Consider the following 24,787-nt stretch of genomic DNA (forward strand, 5'->3'; position numbering starts at 1 on the left):
TATTGTGTATAGGCAATGTCATATACATAGAAATGAACACGGACAGTGTTTTTTTAAGGGCTGACTCATTTTAATATTCGAGAGATCTAGGTGTACTAGACAAATATACTGGATTTTTTCCATGTCGTAATTGTGCCGCCTGTGATAATGCGTTTGAAACTAGAGATAATGTGAGATAATGTCTGTTACTGGCGGATAGTTTACAAATGTACTCAATTATGTTACAACTTTTGTGTCTACGAAACATATCTGTAACATTTATGTAATGCCTGTGTGTTTTTTTTCATGAAGTTAATTTGCTAACAGACTGTTCTGATTTGTTTCTAACCGTGAAGCGATCGCTCTGTTTGCCGTATATTTTCTGTCTGTAAGAGGAGTGTCCTTGTGATCCCATATAGAATGCGACGAAACAGGTCACCCTCCTTAATATAAACAGATAAAGAATAAGTTCACACCCCCCCAGGTGATTTACTGTAGCGTCAGACATTGGAGGTTCAGCAGTGTACTGCAGTGTTGTGCAAAGTCGTCAGTGTAAGTCAGGATGGCCGAGCGGTCTAAGGCGCTGCGTTCAGGTCGCAGTCTCTCTGGAGGCGTGGGTTCGAATCCCACTTCTGACAAATCTGTTTGTTTATTTATTTCTTAAAACGTCCACCGAATGCTTGGTAATTTGATTTGTTTTTCTTGTTAGTATTCAAATCACAAGGTCGTTAAATGAGAGAAAGTCACCGCAAGCCTGCACCTCACCACATCCTTCACACTGTTAAACTGCCTCATTATGACGAGGCCTCTAATTATGCCTTTCCAATACTTTGAATGTGTTATTGTTCAGTTTAACATGAGAACATCTTGGTAGAACAATCATAATGTCCGCAGGACTTATTTTCCTCGGGTTCTAGTATCAAGTTTTGAGTGTGTGGCCGGTTAGCTCAGTTGGTTAGAGCGTGGTGCTAATAACGCCAAGGTCGCGGGTTCGATCCCCGTACGGGCCACGGCTTTTCTTCTTTAAAGAAACCACAGCATTTGTAATGGTGCCAAAATGAACATTCTTTAACAAAATGAACCGAAGCGATATGAAGTACAACCAGTAATATTTCAGACTTCCTGAGCTTTAAACATGTATTAACAATGAGCACATACAATCAATTAAAAACAAAGCTTACGTAGTCGGCAGGATTCGAACCTGCGCGGGGAAACCCCAATGGATTTCTAGTCCATCGCCTTAACCACTCGGCCACGACTACATGCTCGCACAAATATTTGTGAAATATCCAAAAGAAGTAAACGAAACCCGTAGTAATGCTGTAGATGGCAGTATAGGCTAACTAATGAACCGAAGTCAAATGTCTTTGTTGAAACTGTCAGATTTGTACAATGCAAGCACACGTGGGAAATGTAAATAAAATATAATTTTTGTTAACGTTCATAATAATGAATACATCTTTATTTCAAAATACGTAGCTATTTAACTGATCTTTTCAAGAAACACCCCCATCCACAAAAACAAAGTAGTTATTTAATTGAACTGAAAAATTGACTTGCTTCATGGCTGTTGCCACAGCACTCGAGCACGTTCTGGCTAGCGTGAGCGGACTTAGCAGATAACAAGATCTACAAAGTATTTCATGCTAATAAAACATACCATAATTATGTTCGTTTTTATTATACACATGGCAACTTACAGAGACTAGGGTGTGTGAACTATGCATCAGCTGTAGAGTCACTTACATTTACATCTCACCCGAAAAACGGAGCACAAGGAGGTTAAGTGACTTGCTCAGGGTCACACAATGAGTCAGTGGCTGAGGTGGGATTTGTACCGGGGGACCTCCTGGTTAAAAGCCCTTTATCTTTAACCACTGGACCACACAGCGTCCTATAACAAAATCACACCCCAGATGGGACTCGAAACCACAATCCATGGCTTAGAAAGCCAGTGCCTTATCCATTAGGCCACAAGGGCTGACGCGAAAAGCACATTTGGTAGTAATAAAGAAAGTGGGAACAATAGTATCGTGGTTTAATACATCATATCCAAGCCATCGTTGCTGTTCAAACACAGCAGAGTGTTACACTGGGAAAGGGCCGTACTTGTCAGTACGTATTTGACACTCATGTGGGAAGATTTAAGATTGTGAAGAAGTTTAAGTATGCTGCGTATTTGCGCATTGGGAACCTTACATAATTAGGTTTTTGATTAATGCCACTTTCTTACGGACAGTAATCAAGGTGACGATACAAGACAAGAGCCAATAAAGCAGTTATTTTCCTGTCCTTTCATTACCATATTCTAGTGTGCTTGTTCAGAATATGCGTGAATCGTGAAAACGTCTTGCGAATATGTGAACAAAGCCAGCATTCACTTTATTGATCACCATGTGGATTAACCGCTATTGGAACACAGATGATTGTGTTAAAGATGTTAATAGACTTTTAATGTACACATTTTAGAGCTAAACGTTTGTTGAGACAGTTCAAGCGCTGTAGCAGTGTTTAACTATTTCCTGGATGTTTGCCTTTTGGTCTTACTCTGGAAAAAGTAATAATAATAATAAAAAGTAGGCAAAACCATTTTTTGAGAAACCGCATTTGGGAGAAAAACTAACAGTTTGGAAACACATTTGCAAAGGCATTGGATTCTATTGTGGTGTTTCCGAACTGTTGAACGTTTCTCATTACATGCAGGTTTACTGGCTTGACAAAAAGGCGAGTGACGAAAAGAATGCGGCCTGGATAGCAAAATCGCGTCAAGCTGAAATAGCTCAGTTGGGAGAGCGTTAGACTGTAACGGTCCCTGCTTGGATGCCGGGTTTTTGCAAACAGCACGACTAGGGCTATTTTTTCTTAATTAATTTTTTGAATTAAAAAAACAGCACATTTTTTCTTCAGTGTAATTGGAGGAAATAAAAACGTATTATAGTGCCATTTTCTAATGCGATAAAGAAATGCAAAAAGCATCATCTCTGCGTGGGCTAGAAACACCAAAATTTCGATTAACAGCCCAACGTGCTAACCGATTATGGTGTTTTATTACATAACACCTTGGGAGTCTCAACAGAACAGTGTGTATGCATAGAGCTAAATTGGAAACCAAATATATACGATTCAAATGGGAATCGTATTCAGATTTTAATCACAAATTTGATAGACTTCACAGTGCAAAGGAGGAAGGCAGACAATGCAAATGAGGCAACTGGCTCCTACTTTTTAAATCATACGAGAAACTTGAACCCAATTTAGCTTTTAACCGCCTGCAGTTTGGAATGAGTTTGAAATGTTGTTGTAACACCTCACTGGGCAACAGCAATTGCATTATATGAAAGCTCCTGTCTATTTGTCAGCGGCACAGCTACCGGTGCCACTCAGAGTTGGAGGGAGACGGTCGGCCACTTGCCCATAAAACAATACTTTCCGGGATCATTTCTATAGTGATTTGCCAGCGAAATGCGTTTATAAAGTGTTTGGACTCGCTATCCACGAGGAAGAGTGAGAGTGTTCGTTTTTGAGCGTGAAGGAGACAGCGAGTGTTTTTTTTTTTTTTGGCCAACTGCTCCCTGTTATTGATGACCGCTCCAGTGTTCCTTAGGGGGCTGGAGGAAGCAGACACGTTCTGAGTGGGTATCTTGCCTAAAGGTACACAAGACGAACTACAGTTGCAAAGCACTGCTGCTTTTTCGATGATTGATTAAAACTATCAATCTGACTGAAAACACGGATCACATTAATTGTGATCGGTTTGATACCAATAGGCTTACATGACAGGTATTGTGTATAGACAATGTCATATACATAGAAATGAACACGGACAGTGTTTTTTTAAGGGCTGACTCATTTTAATGTTCGAGAGATCTAGGTGTACTGGACAAATATACTGGATTTTTTTCCATGTCGTAATTGTGCCGCCTGTGATAATGCGTTTGAAACTAGAGATAATGTGAGATAATGTCTGTTACTGGCGGATAGTTTACAAATGTACTCAATTATGTTACAACTTTTGTGTCTACGAAACATATCTGTAACATTTATGTAATGCCTGTGTGTTTTTTTTTTCATGAAGTTAATTTGCTAACAGACTGTTCTGATTTGTTTCTAACCGTGAAGCGATCGCTCTGTTTGCCGTATATTTTCTGTCTGTAAGAGGAGTGTCCTTGTGATCCCATATAGAATGCGACGAAACAGGTCGCCCTCCTTAATATAAACAGATAAAGAATAAGTTCACACCCCCCCCCCCAGGTGATTTACTGTAGCGTCAGACATTGGAGATTCAGCAGTGTACTGCAGTGTTGTGCAAAGTCGTCAGTGTAAGTCAGGATGGCCGAGCGGTCTAAGGCGCTGCGTTCAGGTCGCAGTCTCTCTGGAGGCGTGGGTTCGAATCCCACTTCTGACAAATCTGTTTGTTTATTTATTTCTTAAAACGTCCACCGAATGCTTGGTAATTTGATTTGTTTTTCTTGTTAGTATTCAAATCACAAGGTCGTTAAATGAGAGAAAGTCACCGCAAGCCTGCACCTCACCACATCCTTCACAATGTTAAACTGCCTCATTATGACGAGGCCTCTAATTATGCCTTTCCAATACTTTGAATGTGTTTTTGTTCAGTTTAACATGAGAACATCTTGGTAGAACAATCATAATGTCCGCAGGACTTATTTTCCTCGGGTTCTAGTATCAAGTTTTGAGTGTGTGGCCGGTTAGCTCAGTTGGTTAGAGCGTGGTGCTAATAACGCCAAGGTCGCGGGTTCGATCCCCGTACGGGCCACGGCTTTTCTTCTTTAAAGAAACCACAGCATTTGTAATGGTGCCAAAATGAACATTCTTTAACAAAATGAACCGAAGCGATATGAAGTACAACCAGTAATATTTCAGACTTCCTGAGCTTTAAACATGTATTAACAATGAGCACATACAATCAATTAAAAACAAAGCTTACGTAGTCGGCAGGATTCGAACCTGCGCGGGGAAACCCCAATGGATTTCTAGTCCATCGCCTTAACCACTCGGCCACGACTACATGCTCGCACGATTATTTGTGAAAATATCCAAAAGAAGTAAACGAAACCCGTAGTAATGCTGTAGATGGCAGTATAGGCTAACTAATGAACCGAAGTCAAATGTCTTTGTTGAAACTGTCAGATTTGTACAATGCAAGCACACGTGGGAAATGTAAATAAAATATTATTTTTGTTAACGTTCATAATAATGAATACATCTTTATTTCAAAATACGTAGCTATTTAACTGATCTTTTCAAGAAACACCCCCATCCACAAAAACAAAGTAGTTATTTAATTGAACTGAAAAATTGACTTGCTTCATGGCTGTTGCCAGAGCACTCGAGCACGTTCTGGCTAGCGTGAGCGGACTTAGCAGATAACAAGATCTACAAAGTATCTCATGCTAATAAAACATACCATAATTATGTTCGTTTTTATTATACACATGGCAACTTACAGAGACTAGGGTGTGTGAACTATGCATCAGCTGTAGAGTCACTTACATTTACATCTCACCCGAAAAACGGAGCACAAGGAGGTTAAGTGACTTGCTCAGGGTCACACAATGAGTCAGTGGCTGAGGTGGGATTTGTACCGGGGGACCTCCTGGTTAAAAGCCCTTTATCTTTAACCACTGGACCACACAGCGTCCTATAACAAAATCACACCCCAGATGGGACTCGAAACCACAATCCATGGCTTAGAAAGCCAGTGTCTTATCCATTAGGCCACAAGGGCTGACGCGAAAAGCACATTTGGTAGTAATAAAGAAAGTGGGAACAATAGTATCGTGGTTTAATACATCATATCCAAGCCATCGTTGCTGTTCAAACACAGCAGAGTGTTACACTGGGAAAGGGCCGTACTTGTCAGTACGTATTTGACATTCATGTGGGAAGATTTAAGATTGTGAAGAAGTTTAAGTATGCTGCGTATTTGCGCATTGGGAACCTTACATAATTAGGTTTTTGATTAATGCCACTTTCTTACGGACAGTAATCAAGGTGACGATACAAGACAAGAGCCAATAAAGCAGTTATTTTCCTTTCCTTTCATTACCATATTCTAGTGTGCTTGTTCAGAATATGCGTGAATCGTGAAAACGTCTTGCTAATATGTGAACAAAGCCAGCATTCACTTTATTGATCACCATGTGGATTAACCGCTATTGGAACACAGATGATTGTGTTAAAGATGTTAATAGACTTTTAATGTACACGTTTTAGAGCTAAACGTTTGCTGAGACAGTTCAAGCGCTGTAGCAGTGTTTAACTATTTCCTGGATGTTTGCCTTTTGGTCTTACTCTGGAAAAAGTAATAATAATAATAAAAAGTAGGCAAAACCATTTTTTGAGAAACCGCATTTGGGAGAAAAACTAACAGTTTGGAAACACATTTGCAAAGGCATTGGATTCTATTGTGGTGTTTCCGAACTGTTGAACGTTTCTCATTACATGCAGGTTTACTGGCTTGACAAAAAGGCGAGTGACGAAAAGAATGCTGTCTCGATAGCAACATCGCGTCAAGCTGAAATAGCTCAGTTGGGAGAGCGTTAGACTGTAACGGTCCCTGCTTCGATACCGGGTTTTTGTATACAGAACGACTAGGGTTATTTGTTCTTAATTAATTTTTTGAATTAAAAAAACAGCACATTTTTTCTTTAGTGTAATTGGAGGAAATAAAAACGTATTATAGTGCCATTTTCTAATGCGATAAAGAAATGCAAAAAGCATCATCTCTGCGTGGGCTTGAAACACCAAAATTTCGATTAACAGCCGATCGTGCTAACCGATTATGGTGTTTTATTAGATAACACCCTGGGAGCTCAACAGAACAGTGTGTATGCATATTGCTAAAATGGAAACCAAATATACACGATTCAAATGGGAATCGTATTCAGATTTTAAGCACAAATTTGATAGACTTCACAGTGCAAAGGAGGAAGGCAGACAATTGAAATGAGGCAACTGGCTCCTACTTTTTAAATCATACGAGAAACTTGAACCCAATTAAGCTTTTAACCGCCTGCAGTTTGGAATGAGTTTGAAATGTTGTTGTAACACCTCACTGGGCAACAGCAATTGCATTATATGAAAGTCCCTGTTAATTTCTCAGCGGCACAGCTGCCGGTGCCACTCAGAGTTGGAGGGAGACGGTCGGCCACTTGCCCATAAAACAATACTTTCAGAGATCATTTCTATAGCGATTTGCTAGCGAAATGCGTTTTTAAAGTGTTTGGACTCGCTATCCACGAGGAAGAGTGAGAGTGTTCACTTTTGAGCGTGAAGGAGGCAGTGAGTGTTGTTTTTTGGCCAACTGCTCCCTGTTATTGATGACCCCTCCAGTGTTCCTTAGGGGGCTGGAGGAAGCGGACACGTTCTGAGTGGGTATCTTACCAAAAGGTACGCAAGACGAACTACAGTTGCAAAGCACTGCTGCTTTTTCGACGATTGATTAAAACTATCAATCTGACTGAAAACACGGATCACATTAATTGTGATCGGTTTGATACCAATAGGCTTACATGGCAGGTATTGTGTATAGACAATGTCATATACACAGAAATGAACACGGACAGTGTTTATTAAGGGCTGACTCATTGAAACGTTCGAGAGATCTCGGTGTACTGGACAAATATACTGGATTTTTTCCATGTCGTAATTGTGCCGCCTGTGATAATGCGTTTGAAACTAGAGATAATGTGAGATAATGTCTGTTACTGGCGGATAGTTTACAAATGTACTCAATTATGTTACAACTTTTGTGTCTACGAAACATATCTGTAACATTTATGTAAGTCCTGTGTGGTTTTTTCATGAAGTTAATTTGCTAACAGACTGTTCTGATTTGTTTCTAACCGTGAAGCGATCGCTCTGTTTGCCGTAAATTTTCTTTCTGTAAGAGGAGTGTCCTTGTGATCCCATATAGAATGCGACGAAACAGGTCGCCCTCCTTAATATAAACAGAAAAAGAATAAGTTCACGCACACACCAGGTGATTTACTGTAGCGTCAGACATTGGAGGTTCAACAGTGTACTGCAGTGTTGTGCAAAGTCGTCGGTGTAAGTCAGGATGGCCGAGCGGTCTAAGGCGCTGCGTTCAGGTCGCAGTCTCTCTGGAGGCGTGGGTTCGAATCCCACTTCTGACAAACCTTTTTGTTCATTTATTTCTTAAAACGTCCACCGAATGCTTGGTAATTTGATTTGTTTTTCTTGTTAGTATTCAAATCACAAGGTCGTTAAATGAGAGAAAGTCACCGCAAGCCTGCACCTCACCACATCCTTCACACTGTTAAACTGCCTCATTATGACGAGGCCTCTAATTATGCCTTTCCAATACTTTGAATGTGTTATTGTTCAGTTTAACATGAGAACATCTTGGTAGAACAATCATAATGTCCGCAGGACTTATTTTCCTCGGGTTCTAGTATCAAGTTTTGAGTGTGTGGCCGGTTAGCTCAGTTGGTTAGAGCATGGTGCTAATAACGCCAAGGTTGCGGGTTTGATCCCCAAAATGAACATTCTTTAACAAAATGAACCGAAGCGATATGAAGTACAACCAGTAATATTTCAGACTTCCTGTGCTTTAAACATGTATTAACAATGAACACATACAATCAATTAAAAACAAAGCTTACGTAGACGGCAGGATTCGAACCTGCGCGGGGAAACCCCAATGGATTTCAAGTCCATCGCCTTAACCACTCGGCCACGACTACATGCTCGCACGGTTAATTGTGAAAATATCCAAAAGAAGTAAACGGCTCCCGCAGTAATGCTGTAGATGGCAGTATAGGCTAACTAATGAACCCAAGTCAAATGCCTTTGTTGAAACTGTCAGATTTGTACAAGGCAAGCACACATGGGAAAAGTAAATACAATATACTTTCTGTTAACGTTCATAATAATGAATACATCTTTATTTCAAAATACGTAGCTATTTAATCCTAACAGAAACAATAGGCTTCCCAGCCATCAGCTTGGAAGCAGAATGGAGATCAAATCGGACGAATAACGAGTGCAAAATGGAATGTGGAAATCAATGTAAAGGCAGTTTAAATAAGAGCAGCTGCAATACATTAAATAGAGTTATATTTAAGAGCAAGCAGTAACTGCAGTAGAGTATTTAATTATGGATGGACCAAACTTGCAGGTCGCCACTGTCACATTTTCCAGGAAATCACGGCTAATACTGAGAAAGAAAACAGATGATAACCTAACAGAAAACTAGTGAAAAACACTGCACTGATTAACTGAACGGGTCAAACGTAGCCTACTGAATTGCTGAATTGTTGGGGGGAGCGTGGCGCATCCAGCTGAGGCTCTTCATCTGAATTGCAAGGTGTGCCTTATAGCCTGGAGATCGCTGGTTCCAATCCAGACTATGCCATCGCCGACAGGAACGCCGAGGGGGCGGCGCACAGTTGGCAGAGTGCCACCCGGGTTGGGAGGGTTTAGGTCAGCTTGGTAATCATTGTCTCAACAAGCTCCAGCAACTCCTGTGGCGACCGGTCTCCTGCGAGTTGTGGGCAGAACTGCGTTTCCTCAAACACCGCTACAGCCAGGTGCGGCTGGCTTTGCTGTTGCAGTGTGACAAGAGGAGGGTGGCTGACGGCGTTTGTTTCAGAGGATGCGCATGATGAGTCTTCGTTCTCCCGAGTCGATACGGGAAGCTGCAGCAGCGCCATAAAAAAAAAACAATTGGATATTCCAAATTGGGAGAATTTTTAAAAATATTACAAAAAAATAAATTAAATAGTTAAGCTTCAAAAAATCTATTTTTGACTGAGCGAGTTAAGTGTGTACGGTATCCTGACAACACAACACGTTGAAAACACAGAAAAGACGCTGAGAAAAAAAAAAAGTTTCCTATTTCCTGTTTAATTAAGAAAATACAATAAAAAAAGATTATTCTCTTACTTGTCTTCCTGCCATATCCCCTCTTTTTTGGTCAAATATTGAATATATTCGTATTCAATTTCAAACGACTGTTCTTTGTTCCCATGATGCATCTGTGATGGGCTGGGTTTTAGCGATCGCGATAATTTCTGATATTTTACAGTGGCTGGACTTTATAATAATAAAAAAATGAAAAAGGGTAACGAGCGACAAATGCATTAATTTCTGTCGATTTGTTCTATTTTAATGGGTTATAATTTTACAAATTTAAAAGACATTCATTAAGAAAAGATAAAACTAATTTAATCACCTTTAAGGATTATGTTTTTATTGACAGAAATATATTTGATGTATGTGTGTTTGGCATTAAATCAAATAAAGTCCCATTGGATTTTGCTTGAAAAGAGGAAACACAAAAGATGTTTTTTTAGGTTTTTTTTTTTTTTTTTAAATAAAGCATTTATTCAACATGTTTGTTTTTTTTTTACAAAAATACAACACAATACAACACGGAATGTTTTTATTTTTTTGTTAAAAGAATGACAAAAGTTAAAATATTTTCTCGTTTTTTTTCTGTTTGTTGTTGGGCTGCCATCTTGGTAAGAGCTTGTCAATTGTCGCATGTGAACACAGCCCCTACCAAAATGTCCAGTACAGTACAGTACCGTGCTGTTAGATTAGACTGGACTGTATTGAATTAGCTGGCTCTCAGATCCCCAGTACAGTACCGTGCTGTTAGATTAGACTGGACTGTATTGAATTAGATGGCTCTCAGATCCCCAGTACAGTACAGTGCTGTTAGATTAGACTGGACTGTATTGAATTAGCTGGCACTCAGATACCCAGTACAGTACCGTGCTGTTAGATTAGACTGGACTGTATTGAATTAGCTGGCTCTCAGGTCACCAGTACAGTACCGTGCTGTTAGATTAGACTGGACTGTATTGAATTAGCTGGCACTCAGATCACCAGTACAGTACTATGCTGTTAGATTAGACTGGACTGTATTGAATTAGCTGGCTCTCATATCTCCAGTACAGTACCGTGCTGTTAGATTCGACTGGACTGTATTGCATTAGCTGGCTCTCATATCTCCAGTACAGTGCTGTTAGATTAGACTGGACTGTATTGAATTAGCTGGCTCTCAGGTCACCAGTACAGTACTGTGCTGTTAGATTAGACTGGACTGTATTGAATTAGCTGGATCTCAGATCCCCAGTACAGTACAGTGCTGTTAGATTAGACTGGAATGTATTGAATTAGCTGGCTCTCAGATCATGAGTACAGTACAGTGCTGTTAGATTAGACTGGACTGTATTGAATAAACTGGCTCTCAGATCTCCAGTACAGTGCTGTTAGATAAGACTGGACTGTACTGAATTAGCTGGCTCTCAGATCCCCAGTACAGTGCTGTTAGATTAGACTGGACTGTATTGAATTAGCTGGCTCTCATATCTCCAGTACAGTACAGTGCTGTTAGATTAGACTGGACTGTATTGAATTAGCTGGCTCTCAGATCCCCAGTACAGTACAGTGCTGTTAGATTAGACTGGACTGTATTGAATTAGCTGGCTCTCAGTTCCCCAGTACAGTACCGTGCTGTTAGATTAGACTGGACTGTATTGAATTAGCTGGCTCTCAGATCCCCTGTACAGTATAGTGCTGTTAGATTAGACTGGACTGTATTGAATTAGCTGGCTCTCAGATCCCCAGTACAGCACAGTGCTGTTAGATTCGACTGGACTGTATTGAATTAGCTGTCTCCCAGATCCCCAGTACAGTACTGTGCTGTTAGATTAGACTGGACTGTATTGAATTAGCTGGCTCTCAGATCCCCAGTAGAGTACAGTGCTGTTAGATTAGACTGGACTGTATTGAATTAGCTGGCTCTCAGATCCCCAGTACAGTACAGTGCTGTTAGATTAGACTGGACTGTATTGAATTAGCTGGCTCTCAGTTCCCCAGTACAGTACCGTGCTGTTAGATTAGACTGGACTGTATTGAATTAGCTGGCTCTCAGATCCCCAGTACAGTACAGTGCTGTTAGATTAGACTGGACTGTATTGAATTAGCTGGCTCTCAGATCCCCAGTACAGCACAGTGCTGTTAGATTCGACTGGACTGTATTGAATTAGCTGGCTCTCAGATCCCCAGTACAGTACCGTGCTGTTAGATTAGACTGGACTGTATTGAATTAGCTGGCTCTCAGATCCCCAGTACAGTGCTGATAGATTAGACTGGACTGTATTGAATTAGCTGGCTCTCAGATCCCCAGAACAGTACCGTGCTGTTAGATTCGACTGGACTGGATTGAATTAGCTGGCTCTCAGATCCCCAGTACAGTACAGTGCTGTTAGATTAGACTGGACTGTATTGAATTAGCTGGCTCTCAGATTCCCAGTACAGTACCGTGCTGTTAGATTAGACTGGACTGTATTGAATTAGCTGGCTCTCAGATCATGAGTACAGTACAGTGCTGTTAGATTAGACTGGACTGTATTGAATAAACGGGCTCTCAGATCTCCAGTACAGTGCTGTTAGATAAGACTGGACTGTACTGAATTAGCTGGCTCTCAGATCCCCAGTACAGTACCGTGCTGTTAGATTCGACTGGACTGTATTGAATTAGCTGGCTCTCATATCCCCAGTACAGTACAGTGCTGTTAGATTAGACTGGACTGTATTGAATTAGCTGGCTCTCAGTTCCCCAGTACAGTACCGTGCTGTTAGATTAGACTGGACTGTATTGAATTAGCTGGCTCTCAGATCCCCTGTACAGTACAGTGCTGTTAGATTAGACTGGACTGTATTGAATTAGCTGGCTCTCAGATCCCCAGTACAGCACAGTGCTGTTAGATTCGACTGGACTGTATTGAATTAGCTGGCTCCCAGATCCCCAGTACAGTACTGTGCTGTTAGATTAGACTGTACTGTATTGAATTAGCTGGCTCTCAGATCCCCAGTACAGTACAGTGCTGTTAGATTAGACTGGACTGTATTGAATTAGCTGGCTCTCAGATCCCCAGTACAGTACAGTGCTGTTAGATTAGACTGGATTGTATTGAATTAGCTGGCTCTCAGTTCCCCAGTACAGTACCGTGCTGTTAGATTAGACTGGACTGTATTGAATAAACTGGCTCTCAGATCTCCAGTACAGTGCTGTTAGATAAGACTGGACTGTACTGAATTAGCTGGCTCTCAGATCCCCAGTACAGTGCTGTTAGATTAGACTGGACTGTATTGAATTAGCTGGCTCTCAGATCCCCAGTACAGTACAGGGCTGTTAGATTAGACTGGAATGTATTGAATTAACTGGCTCTCATATCTCCAGTACAGTACAGTGCTATTAGATTAGACTGGACTGTATTGAATTAGCTGGCTCTCAGATCCCCAGTACAGTACAGTGCTGTTAGATTAGACTGGACTGTATTGAATTAGCTGGCTCTCAGATCACCAGTACAGTACAGTGCTATTAGATTAGACTGGACTGTATTGAATTAGCTGGCTCTCAGATCCCCAGTACAGCACAGTGCTGTTAGATTAGACTGGACTGTATTGAATTAGCTGTCTCCCAGATCCCCAGTACAGTACTGTGCTGTTAGATTAGACTGGACTGTATTGAATTAGCTGGCTCTCAGTTCCCCAGTACAGTACCGTGCTGTTAGATTAGACTGGACTGTATTGAATTAGCTGGCTCTCAGATCCCCAGTACAGTGCTGTTAGATTAGACTGGACTGTATTGAATTAGCTGGCTCTCAGATCCCCAGTACAGTACCGTGCTGTTAGATTCGACTGGACTGTATTGAATTAGCTGGCTCTCAGATCCCCAGTACAGTACAGTGCTGTTAGATTAGACTGGACTGTATTGAATTAGCTGGCTCTCAGATTCCCAGTACAGTACCGTGCTGTTAGATTAGACTGGACTGTATTGAATAAGCTGGCTCTCAGATCATGAGTACAGTACAGTGCTGTTAGATTAGACTGGACTGTATTGAATTAGCTGGCTCTCAGATATCCAGTACAGTGCTGTTAGATAAGACTGGACTGTACTGAATTAGCTGGCTCTCAGATCCACAGTACAGTGCTGTTAGATTAGACTGGACTGTATTGAATTAGCTGGCTCTCATATCTCCAGTACAGTACTGTGCTGTTAGATTAGACTGGACTGTATTGAATTAGCTGGCTCTCAGATCCCCAGTACAGTACAGTGCTGTTAGATTAGACTGGACTGTATTGAATTAGCTGGCTCTCAGATCCCCAGTACAGTACTGTGCTGTCAGATAAGACTGGACTGTATTGAATTAGCTGGCTCTCATATCTCCAGTACAGTACAGTGCTGTTAGATTAGACTGGAATGTATTGAATTAGCTGGCTCTCAGATCCCCAGTACAGTGCCGTGCTGTTAGATTAGACTGGACTGTATTGAATTAGCTGGCTCTCAGATCCCCAGTGCAGTACAGTGCTGTTTTTAAAATCCATAAAAATGTTGTAAATCTTAAATTCCTGAGATCTAACACTTATGAAAATTAATGAACAAAATAAACAAATAAATACATAAATGAAAAAATCAATACACAACTTTATAAACAAATTCCTAAAATTACACAAATTCAGGCAATCCAACACCTTAAAAAAAAAAAAAAAAGTACAAAGTAACACGGAACAGTCCATTATAGTTAGTATAGGGGGTGATTGGTCTAAGGCTATTTTGCATATTATTATTATCATTATTATTATTATTATTATTATTATTATTATTATTATTATTATTATTATTTTTACAGTATTATTACTAGTCCAAACTCCCCCACCCCTCTCTTTGACTGCACCTAAATGGATCAGTCCCTTCAAAAAAAAAAATAGTCATTTTGCACTGAAATTAAATAAAATACATGCAATTTCAAAGTAAAAAGAAAACAGTTTCAAATTGTAACATCTGAAACACATTTTGTATATATATATAATCTGTAAACATCTTAAAACAGTTGCAGAATATTTTGTAGTGATTTTCATAGCAATTAAGAAAGTCAAAGAGAGAGAGAGAGAGAGAGAGAGAGAGAGAGAGAGAGAGAGAGACATAAAACTGGGAAAAAAAGGCAAAACACTTTAAAAGAAGTGTAATTTGTAATTCATTATGAACAGAGCTGCACAGAGCAGGTCTGTAGGAAACTCAACACTGCAGAGCTGCACAGAGCAGTTCTATAGGAAACTCAACACTGCAGAGCTGCACAGAGCAGGTCTATAGGAAACTCAAGACGGCAGAGCTGCACAGAGCAGGTCTATAGGAAACTCAACACTGCAGAGCTGCACAGAGCAGGTCTATATGAAACTCAACACTGCAGAGCTGCACAGAGCAGTTCTATAGGAAACTCAACACTGCAGAGCTGCACAGAGCAGGTCTATAGGAAACTCAAGACGGCAGAGCTGCACAGAGCAGGTCTATAGGAAACTCAACACTGCAGAGCTGCACAGAGCAGGTCTATAGGAAACTCAACACTGCAGAGCTGCACAGAGCAGGTCTATAGGAAACTCAACACTGCAGAGCTGCACAGAGCAGGTCTATAGGAAACTCAACACTGCAGAGCTGCACAGAGCAGGTCTATAGGAAACTCAAGACGGCAGAGCTGCACAGAGCAGGTCTATAGGAAACTCAACACTGCAGAGCTGCACAGAGCAGTTCTATAGGAAACTCAACACTGCAGAGCTGCACAGAGCAGGTCTATAGGAAACTCAACACTGCAGAGCAGCACAGTGAAGGTCTATAGGAAACTCAACACTGCAGAGCTGCACAGAGCAGGTCTATAGGAAACTCGACACTGCAGAGCTGCACAGAGCAGGTCTATAGGAAACTCAACACTGCAGAGCTGCACAGAGCAGGTCTATAGGAAACTCAACACTGCAGAGCTGCACAGTGCAGGTCTATAGGAAACTCAACACTGCAGAGCTGCACAGAGCAGGTCTATAGGAAACTCAACACTGCAGAGCTGCACAGAGCAGGTCTATAGGAAACTCAACACTGCAGAGCTGCACAGAGCAGGTCTATAGGAAACTCAACACTGCAGAGCTGCACAGAGCAGGTCTATAGGAAACTCAACACTGCAGAGCTGTACAGAGCAGGTTAAAAGGAAAGACAGATCAACACTGCAGAGCTGTACAGAGCGAGTCTATAGGAAAGACAACATTTCATTTTTTATATAACTTTTTAGATTAGTTCCTTTTAAAACAGTGCTTTCCCTGGGTCTCTCTCAAACACTTTCAATGAGACTCCCTATCGCACAGCAGTTTCAATGAGACTCCCTATTACACAGCATTTTCAATAAGACTCCCTATCACACAGCAGTTTCAATAAGACTCCCTATCACACAGCAGTTTCAATGAGACTCCCTATTTCACAGCAGTTTCAATAAGACTCCCTATTGCACAGCAGTTTCAATAAGACCCCCTGTCACACAGCAGTTTCAATGAGACTCATCCTATTTCACAGCAGTTTCAATGAGACTCCCTATTGCACAGCAGTTTCAATAAGACCCCCTGTCACACAGCAGTTTCAATGAGACTCCCTATTGCACAGCAGTTTCAATGAGACTCCCTATCGCACAGCAGTTTCAATAAGACTCCCTATCGCACAGCAGTTTCAATAAGACTCCCTATCGCACAGCAGTTTCAATAAGACTCCCTATTGCACAGCAGTTTCAATAAGACTCCCTATTGCACAGCAGTTTCAATAAGACTCCCTATTGCACAGCAGTTTCAATAAGACTCGTTATCACACAGCAGTTTTAATAAGACTCATTATCGCACAGCAGTTTCAATAAGACTCCCTATCGCACAGCAGTTTCAGTAAGACTCCCTATTACAGAGCAGTTTTAATAAGACTCCCTTTTGCACAGCTGTTTTAATGAGACTCCCTATTGCACAGCAGTTTCAATAAGACTCCCTATCGCACAGCAGTTTCAATAAGACTCCCTATCGCACAGCAGTTTCAATAAGACTCCCTATTGCACAGCAGTTTCAATAAGACTCCCTATTGCACAGCAGTTTCAATAAGACTCCCTATCACACAGCAGTTTTAATGAGACTCATTATCACACAGCAGTTTTAATAAGACTCATTATCGCACAGCAGTTTCAATAAGACTCCCTATCGCACAGCAGTTTCAATGAGACTCCCTATCACACAGCAGTTTCAATGAGACTCCCTATTGCACAGCAGTTTCAATAAGACTCCCTATCACACAGCAGTTTCAATGAGACTCCCTATTGCACAGCAGTTTCAATAAGACTCATTATCGCACAGCAGTTTTAATAAGACTCATTATCGCACAGCAGTTTTAATAAGACTCATTATCACACAGCAGTTTCAGAGCAGAGCTGGTCTATAGGAAACTCAACACTGCAGAGCAGTAATTGAATCGTAATATCTTTTCAATATAGACTTTAAGGGGAAATTCACAAATGCTCTTCACATGGTTTCAGGAAAAAGAAAGTGAAGGGTGAGAGAGAGGGAGAGGGTGAGAGTGAGGGAGAGAGAGAGGAGAAAGAGGGACGCTTCTGGACAAACGCCTCTGGACTTCCCGTTTGCTTCTTTCAAACAATCCAACTTGTAACAACGAATAGTGGAGTCTTCGTTTTCATATTTCTCCCAGTAGTCTTGCTCTTTAACTTTCGTCAATGTGGACTCAGCTTCGTAACTTTTGGTTTGACTTTTATCTGGACTGATGTAACTGTTGTCTTGCTGTTGTCCTTTCTTTCCATCCAAGCCTTTAGATTTGTCCGAATTCCCCCCGCTTGCCTTGCCCGATTTGGGGAACCACCATCTCGTTCTGGTGCTGAAGGTGTAAGTGACGCGGGCTCTCGGATAGTAAGGCATCATGGGGCAGGGAGCGAAATCGATTTCTCTCAAGAACCTCAAATCTAGACCTTTCCTCTCCTCGGGACCGGCGCAGAGGAGCTCGGAGCTGGAGATCCGGACCTGACGGAACCATTCCCAGAGAGGGCGGGCCTGGCAGGAGCAGCTCCAGGGGTTTCCGTTGAGTCTGAGGAACTGCAGGGATGAGAGATCGGAGAGGGCCGAAGCAGGGAGGTCTGTTAGGGCGTTGTTGAAGAGGAAGAGGGTGGTGAGGTGACCCAGGTCCCTGAAGGCTTTGCGGTTGACCTGTCGCACTCGGTTCTCGTGGAGGAGGAGCCTGTCCAGGTTGACCAGCCCTCTGAAGACATTTTCAGACAGGACTCGGATTTGGTTGCCGTGGAGGAAGAGGTGAGTGAGATTCACCAGGTCTGAGAAGAGATTGTCCTGAGAGGGGGAGAGAGAGGGAGGGGGAAGGGGAGGGACAGAGATTGATATTTGGCACATGAAAATTCAGTACTACCAAAAAGTTGTATGTTAAATTATATAATTAAAATTATTTGTGTTATAGCTCTCCTGTATGTATCTGCCTCCTGTCACCCCTTCCCCCCCAGGAGCAGGGTTGAGACAGACTGTATTAGATAGGATAGAGGGGGCTCTCCAGGAGCAGGATTGAGACACACTGTATTAGATAGGATAGAGGGGGCTCTCCAGGAGCAGGGTTGGAGACACACTCTATTAGATAGGATAGAGGGGGCTCTCCAGGAGCAGGATTGAGACACACTGTATTAGATAGGATAGAGGGGGCTCTCCGGGAGCAGGGTTGGAGACACACTGTATTAGATAGGATGGGGGGGGATGGGGGGGGGCTCCAGGAGCAGGGTTGGAGATGCACTGTATTAGATAGGATGGGGGGGGGGGCTCCAGGAGCAGGGTTGGAGGCGCACTGTATTAGATAGGAGGTCTCTCTCTCTCTCTCTCTCTCTCTCTCTCTCTCTCTCTCTCTCTCTCTCTCTCTCTCTCTCTCTCTCTCTCTCTCTCAATTCAATTCAATTCAATTCAAATTGGCTTTATTGGCATGACAATAAAAATAATTGTGTTGCCAAAGCACATACATGGCATAACCAACTCAAATATACAGACAAAGAATTTTTCTTAATACTAACAGTATCCCTCCTCCTTCTATATTAATACAGTAAACAGAATCCCTCCCTTCCCCTCTATATCAAACAGTACCCCCTTCCCCCCTCTATATTAAACAGAATCCCCCCTCCCTCAATTATACAATACCCCCTCCCTCCCTCCCTCCCTCTTTCTATATTAAACAGAATCCCTCCCTCCCTCCCTCTCTCTTTTCCCTCTCTAGTGTGACGTGTTCACGGTCTGTCCCTCAGGCTATGACAGGTCTCCACGTATTGACCAGCCAGTCTGGCTGTGTGTTTGTCTTCCCCCAGCAGGATTGACAGCTTCTGGGTATCACACATTTTTGGGAATTCTGGGACTAAATCACAGAATTTGGGGAAGAAAATGTCCCTTATGTTTTTATATTTTTCACAGTGTGTCAGGAAGTGAATCTCTGTCTCGACCTCTCCTGTCTCACAGTGACCACAGTGCCTGTTCTCCCTGGCCAGCCAGGTTTGCCTCTGTCGGCCTTTTTCAATGGCCAGGTTGTGGTCACTGAGCCGGTATTTGGTCAGGATCTGCCTCTGCTTTGTGTTTCTGACAGTTACCAGGTATTCTGCCAGGGTGTAATTTCTATTTAGGGTCCGATAGCACTCTAGTTTGTTTTGTGTTTTAGTATTTGTATCCCAATGGTCCAGATAGGAGTGTTTCAGGTGTTTTATAATTTGGTTTACACTAATTGGAATTGTTTTTGCAGTGCTGTCCTGAAGCTGACTGATGTCAGTGTTGCTCAGCTCAGTGAGCTTCAGGACCAGCTGGCTGAGGGGACTCTTTTCTGGGCTGAGCTCTTGGTATTGCAGGGCTTTATGATGGAGTGAGTTTGGATCACTAGTTTTTAGATGAATCCAGTATTTTAATGCTCTTTTTTGGATGTTAATAATCAATGGATAAAGGCCTAATTCAGCCCTGCATGCATTGTTTGGTGTTTTTCTTTGTAATCTCTCTCTCTCTCTCTCTCTCTCTGTCTCTCTCTCACCTGGATGTGTTGCAGCAGGTTGTCCTGCAGGTAAAGGAACTGCAGGCTGTAGAGTTTTTTGAAGATGTTTCCGGGCAGGGTCCCCAGCTGGCAGCGGTATATGTGCAGGCTCTGCAGCTTGTCCAGCCCCCGGAAGGAGTCAGGATGGAGGGTGCGCAGGGAGGGGTTATCCCCCAGGTCCAGCTCCTCCAGATCTCGCATGTCGCTGAAGGAATCGGGTTTGATGGAGCTGATGTTGTTGGAGTAGAGCCACAGGACCTGATGAGAGGGAGAGAGAGAGAGGTGGGGGAGAGAGAGGAAGATCATTTTCAAGCTCAATTTCAAGTTACAGTCAAACATGTATTAAGAGACCTGCACTCAAGGGACAGTCAAATAGTGTCTCTTAAAAGATGGACCCCCCCATACATTTTCTATTTGTCTCCAACATCCTACCTTCCTGTAATTATATATGTATGTTTAAAAAACTCTGTAAAAGACTGCATATATGAACAAAATAAGTATGTAATTGAATTACATTTAGATTATTGTGTGGGCTTGCACGTTGTTGTTTCGGAGGACAAAAGCTTGAGTGCGTTTGTCTATCTCCAGCCTCTCCCAGCCGAGAAGGAGTCACTGCGGGGGAGATCGCAGCAGCAGCAGCAGTGGTGAGGCAGACATAGTCTTAAAAACAATTTATAAATTGGGGGAGAAAAGGGGGTTACCCATAAATGTGAAGTGTGAACAGGGCAAGACGGTACCTGTGTCTGGAAGCCGAAGGACTCTGCCTGCAGCTCTGTGATGCGGTTGTTTTGGAGGAATACTCTCTGGCTGTCATAGGGAATGCCGGCCGGCACCGCCGAGAAGTTCTGAGACTGGCAGCTGACCATCATCGGGGAGGGGTAACAGACACACAGCCTGGGGCAGGAATAGGCAGGGCTAGGGGAGCAGACTGCCAGCCAGAGCAACAGCCAGACAGACACCGAGCCTGCGTGGGGAGAGAGAGGAGAGAGTGTGAGAGAGCAGAAGGGAGGGGAGAGAGATAGACTGATAGATAAACAGAATGACAGACAAGACAGAAAGGCAGATAAACCAATATACAGACAGATTTGAAGTCATGTCTCAATGAACATTTATTCAGTTGTCTGTCATAGATCTCTCTAAGAGTGACCCCTGACCCCGATTGACCCAATGATATAATATTCTCAGCACATAACAGAACTGACTGGGCGAACAGTCACTCAGAGAGAGGCTCGGAAACTTTGGTGACATTTATAGAGGAACCCGAATACTCGGAAAAACAGGAACGCCTTCTATAATTCAGGGAAGACAATGAATAGAGAAGAACACTGTCAATGAGTGTGTGTGTGTGTGTGTGTGTGTGTGTATGTCTCTCAATGTGTGTCTGTGTCTCGGTGTGTTTCTATCTCAATGTGTGTGTATATGTGTGTGTGTGTGTGTGTGTCTCAGTGTGTGTCTCTCTCAATGTGTGTGTGTGTCTCTCAATGTGTGTGTGTGTCTCAGTGTGTGTCTATCTCAATGTGTGTGTGTGTCTCTCCCAATGTGTGTGTGTGAGTGTGTGTCTCGGTGTGTTTCTCTGTGTGTGTGTGTCTCAGTGTGTGTCTCTCTCAATGTGTGTGTGTGTGTCTCTCTCTCAATGTGTGTGTCTCAGTGTGTGTCTCTATCAATGTGTGTGTGTGTCTCAGTGTGTTTCTCTCTCAGTGTGTGTGTGTGTCTCAGTGTGTTTCTCTTGCAATGTGTGTGTGTTCCAGTGAGTGTATGTCTCTCAATGTGTGTGTGTCTCAGTGTGTGTCTCTCTCAATGTGTGTGTGTGTGCTCCAGTGTGCGTATGTGTGTCTCTCAATGTGTGTGTCTCGCTCAATGTGTGTGTGTGAAAGCCTGAACACATTTCACTCCAGATTAGCACTCTCACACAGCAGCACATCAGCAGCACGGTGGAAATGACTTCATCAGGAACAAGAAGCCGCTTTATTTATGGTGGATCTGTTGACCTACAAATCTGATTATAATATTTTATTATCTTTAACAATAATAGGGGACTCCCGAGTGGTGCATCCTGTAAAGGCACACCCTGGAGTGCAGAATGCACTGTTTCGAATCCGGGCCTATGCCACCGCCAGCTGTGGCCAGGAGCTCCTAGGAGGTACCTAGGGGATTCTTAGAGGATTTCCAAGGGGCTCCCAGGGACAGTGCACAATTAGCAGAGTGCCACCCAGGCAGGGGGGCTCAAGTCAGCTGGGTAATCACGGTCTCACCGCACACCAGTGACTCCTGTGGGTGGCCAGACGCCCGCCTGCCTGCCTGCCTGCCTGCCTGTGAGCCGGCTGTGTTACACTGGGCTTGCAGTGTGAAAGAAAGAAACAAAAAAACAAAGAAAGAAGAAAGTGGACAGCTTGACTTGACAGTTTGAAGTACGGTGTTGTTTCAGAGGACTAAAGCTTGAGTGCGCTTGTCTGTCTCCAGCCTCTCCCAGCCGAGAAAGAGTCACTGCGGGGGTGGGGGGGGGGGGAGGAGGGGAGGTGTGGAGGTGGGGGGGGGGGTTGTAGAAGCAGTGAGACAGGGGCTGTCTTAAAAACAATTGGGCATTCCAAATTGGGGAGAAATCACGGGGTAAAAATAATTGACGATTCCAAAAAAAAAAAGAAATTAAACTTTGATATGCTTTGATGTTAACATTTGAGGGGGTGACTGCTTGAAAAGGCATTTGTGACGGGGGACTGCCCCGTCTTTAAGAACGTGGTTGGGACTGGCAGGGAGGGGGTTAAATTCCTCCGTGCCAGGAAAACATGTGAGAATGTGGCTGGAGCCCTAATTGAATAATCAGCAATTATTTATTAATTGGGCTCCAGCCACAGGGGATAAAAGCTAGGGGAGAGGCCCTGGCTAGGGGGAGTGTTCTAGAAGGAGAAGAAACAAGAGTGTTTTGTGTGTGCTGGGTTTCTGTTTGTTTGTTTTTTAATCCAGTGAAGGCAAAGCCCAGCCTGGAAACCTTTATTTTTGTAAGTTTTGCTTTTTTTGTTTTGTGTTTATTTTATGTTTAAAACCTTTTTGTTTGGCCCTTGTGCCGGTTTATTTTGTATTTTTGTTTATTAAAAACTTTATTTTTGAACATTTAAACTGTCTCTGAGTCTCAACCTCGGTCATTTTATTATTATTATTATTATTTATTTCTTAGCAGACGCCCTTATCCAGGGCGACTTACAATTCTTACAAGATATCACATTATACGATATTTCACATTATACAGATATCACATTATTTTTACATACAATTACCCATTTATACAGTTGGGTTTTTACTGGAGCAATCTAGGTAAAGTATCTGCCCAAGGGTACAACAGCAGTGTCCCCCACTGGGGATTGAACCCACAACCCTCCGGTCAGAGTCCAGAGCCCTAACCACTACTCCACATTTCCTGTCACAGCATCCCTCAGACAAACGGTTATAAACTTCTATCTATCTTTCAGTCTCCAGAATTCCAGGGAGTAATTTGTTGATTCATTCATTAGTTCATCCCTTTACACTTCCAAACGAGTCACTCGTTCTCGCTTTCCCTCTTGCTGTTCTTTCTCTCACTTCCTTTTCCTCCCTCCCTCTCCCTCCCACTCTCTCATTAGTTTGTTTAATTTATTTATTTACACATTCATTCACAATTTGAGTGATTCACTATTGCCCTGCAAGCTGTTTGAAAACCAGAATGATTGGTTTACATCATAGACACGCAGAGACACAGGTGCACATTCTGAAACACGCACACAGTGACACATGCACAGAGATATACGCACACTGACACACAGAGAGACATGAACACACATACACACAGGGAAACACACACACACTCACTGAGACATGACCACACACACACACACAGGGTATACAACTTAATAATTAGCTTGTCAGCTTGTAACCTGCTGATGAAGCCCTATGGCATAAACTTCAGTTAAAAAAGACTATGCCAGTTTCAATAAGACTCCCTATTGCACAACAGTTTTAATGAGACTCCCTATTTCACAGCAGTTTCAATGAGACTCCTATGGCACAGCAGTTTCAATAAGACTCCCTATGGCACAGCAGTTTCAATGAGACTCCTATGGCACAGCAGTTTCAATGAGAATCCTATGACACAGCAGTTTCAATGAGACTCCTATGGCACAGCATACATTCTACTGTTTAGCAGACTCTGATATTTTATTTCTTAGCAGACACCCGTATCCAGGGTGACTTACAATTGTGATATTATTATTTACATACAATTACCCATTTATACAGTTGGGTTTTTTAATGGAGCAATCTACGTAAAGTACCTGCTTGTTCAAGGGTACAGCAGCAGTGTGTGTGTCCCCACCTGGGACTGAACCCACACAAGAGCCTCCGGTCAAGAGTACAGAGCCCCCCTGACCACTACTCCACACTGCTGCTCCAGATATTGATTGAGACATCTGAAATATCTTTATAATACACAGCAGCAGATACTGATATTGATTAAGCATGTCTGAAATCTCTTTATAATACACAGCAGCAGACCCGGATATTGATTGACATCTGAAATCTCTTTATAATACGCAGCAGCAGATACTGATATTGATTGAGCATGTCTGAAATCTCTTTATAATACACAGCAGCAGATACTGATATGGATTGAGCATGTCTGAAATCTCTTTATAATACGCAGCAGCAGATACTGATATTGATTGAGCATGTCTGAAATCTCTTTATAATACACAGCAGCAGATACTGATATGGATTGAGCATGTCTGAAATCTCTTTATAATACACAGCAGCAGACCCTGATATTGATTGAGCATGTCTGAAATCTCTTTATAATACACAGCAGCAGATACTGATATGGATTGAGCATGTCTGAAATCTCTTTATAATACGCAGCAGCAGATACTGATA

General features: G+C 42.4%; 1 protein-coding gene and 10 non-coding genes across 11 annotated transcripts; 7 read left to right on the top strand and 4 right to left on the bottom strand.

Moving 5' to 3' along the window:
- Window positions 1-535: 535 nt before the first annotated feature.
- Window positions 536-617, top strand: trnal-cag (transfer RNA leucine (anticodon CAG)). Its single transcript has one exon. It is a non-coding gene; the product is annotated as a tRNA-Leu (tRNA).
- Window positions 618-915: 298 nt separating this feature from the next.
- Window positions 916-989, top strand: trnai-aau (transfer RNA isoleucine (anticodon AAU)). The gene has a single exon. It is a non-coding gene; the product is annotated as a tRNA-Ile (tRNA).
- Window positions 990-1,159: 170 nt separating this feature from the next.
- On the bottom strand, window positions 1,160-1,241 carry trnas-aga (transfer RNA serine (anticodon AGA)). Its single transcript has one exon. It is a non-coding gene; the product is annotated as a tRNA-Ser (tRNA).
- A 2,154-nt stretch (window positions 1,242-3,395) lies between these two features.
- Window positions 3,396-3,616, top strand: LOC131703342 (small nucleolar RNA U3). The gene has a single exon (XR_009309808.1). It is a non-coding gene; the product is annotated as a small nucleolar RNA U3 (small nucleolar RNA).
- Window positions 3,617-4,302: 686 nt separating this feature from the next.
- On the top strand, window positions 4,303-4,384 carry trnal-cag (transfer RNA leucine (anticodon CAG)). Its single transcript has one exon. It is a non-coding gene; the product is annotated as a tRNA-Leu (tRNA).
- A 298-nt stretch (window positions 4,385-4,682) lies between these two features.
- Window positions 4,683-4,756, top strand: trnai-aau (transfer RNA isoleucine (anticodon AAU)). Its single transcript has one exon. It is a non-coding gene; the product is annotated as a tRNA-Ile (tRNA).
- A 170-nt stretch (window positions 4,757-4,926) lies between these two features.
- trnas-aga (transfer RNA serine (anticodon AGA)) lies at window positions 4,927-5,008 on the bottom strand. The gene has a single exon. It is a non-coding gene; the product is annotated as a tRNA-Ser (tRNA).
- Window positions 5,009-7,162: 2,154 nt separating this feature from the next.
- On the top strand, window positions 7,163-7,378 carry LOC131703384 (small nucleolar RNA U3). Its single transcript, XR_009309847.1, has one exon. It is a non-coding gene; the product is annotated as a small nucleolar RNA U3 (small nucleolar RNA).
- Window positions 7,379-8,056: 678 nt separating this feature from the next.
- trnal-cag (transfer RNA leucine (anticodon CAG)) lies at window positions 8,057-8,138 on the top strand. Its single transcript has one exon. It is a non-coding gene; the product is annotated as a tRNA-Leu (tRNA).
- Window positions 8,139-8,626: 488 nt separating this feature from the next.
- Window positions 8,627-8,708, bottom strand: trnas-uga (transfer RNA serine (anticodon UGA)). Its single transcript has one exon. It is a non-coding gene; the product is annotated as a tRNA-Ser (tRNA).
- Window positions 8,709-17,263: 8,555 nt separating this feature from the next.
- LOC131696836 (reticulon-4 receptor-like 2) lies at window positions 17,264-20,847 on the bottom strand (the record flags this gene model as incomplete). Its single annotated transcript, XM_059005890.1, has 3 exons — window positions 17,264-18,180; window positions 19,892-20,149; window positions 20,629-20,847. Coding segments are annotated over 3 exons (1,308 nt in total), but the record flags the coding sequence as incomplete, so codon positions are not given.
- Between the last annotated feature and the right edge of the window lie 3,940 nt (window positions 20,848-24,787).

The sequence above is a fragment of the Acipenser ruthenus genome, chromosome 32 (assembly GCF_902713425.1).
Source record: "Acipenser ruthenus chromosome 32, fAciRut3.2 maternal haplotype, whole genome shotgun sequence".
Lineage (NCBI taxonomy): Eukaryota > Metazoa > Chordata > Actinopteri > Acipenseriformes > Acipenseridae > Acipenser > Acipenser ruthenus.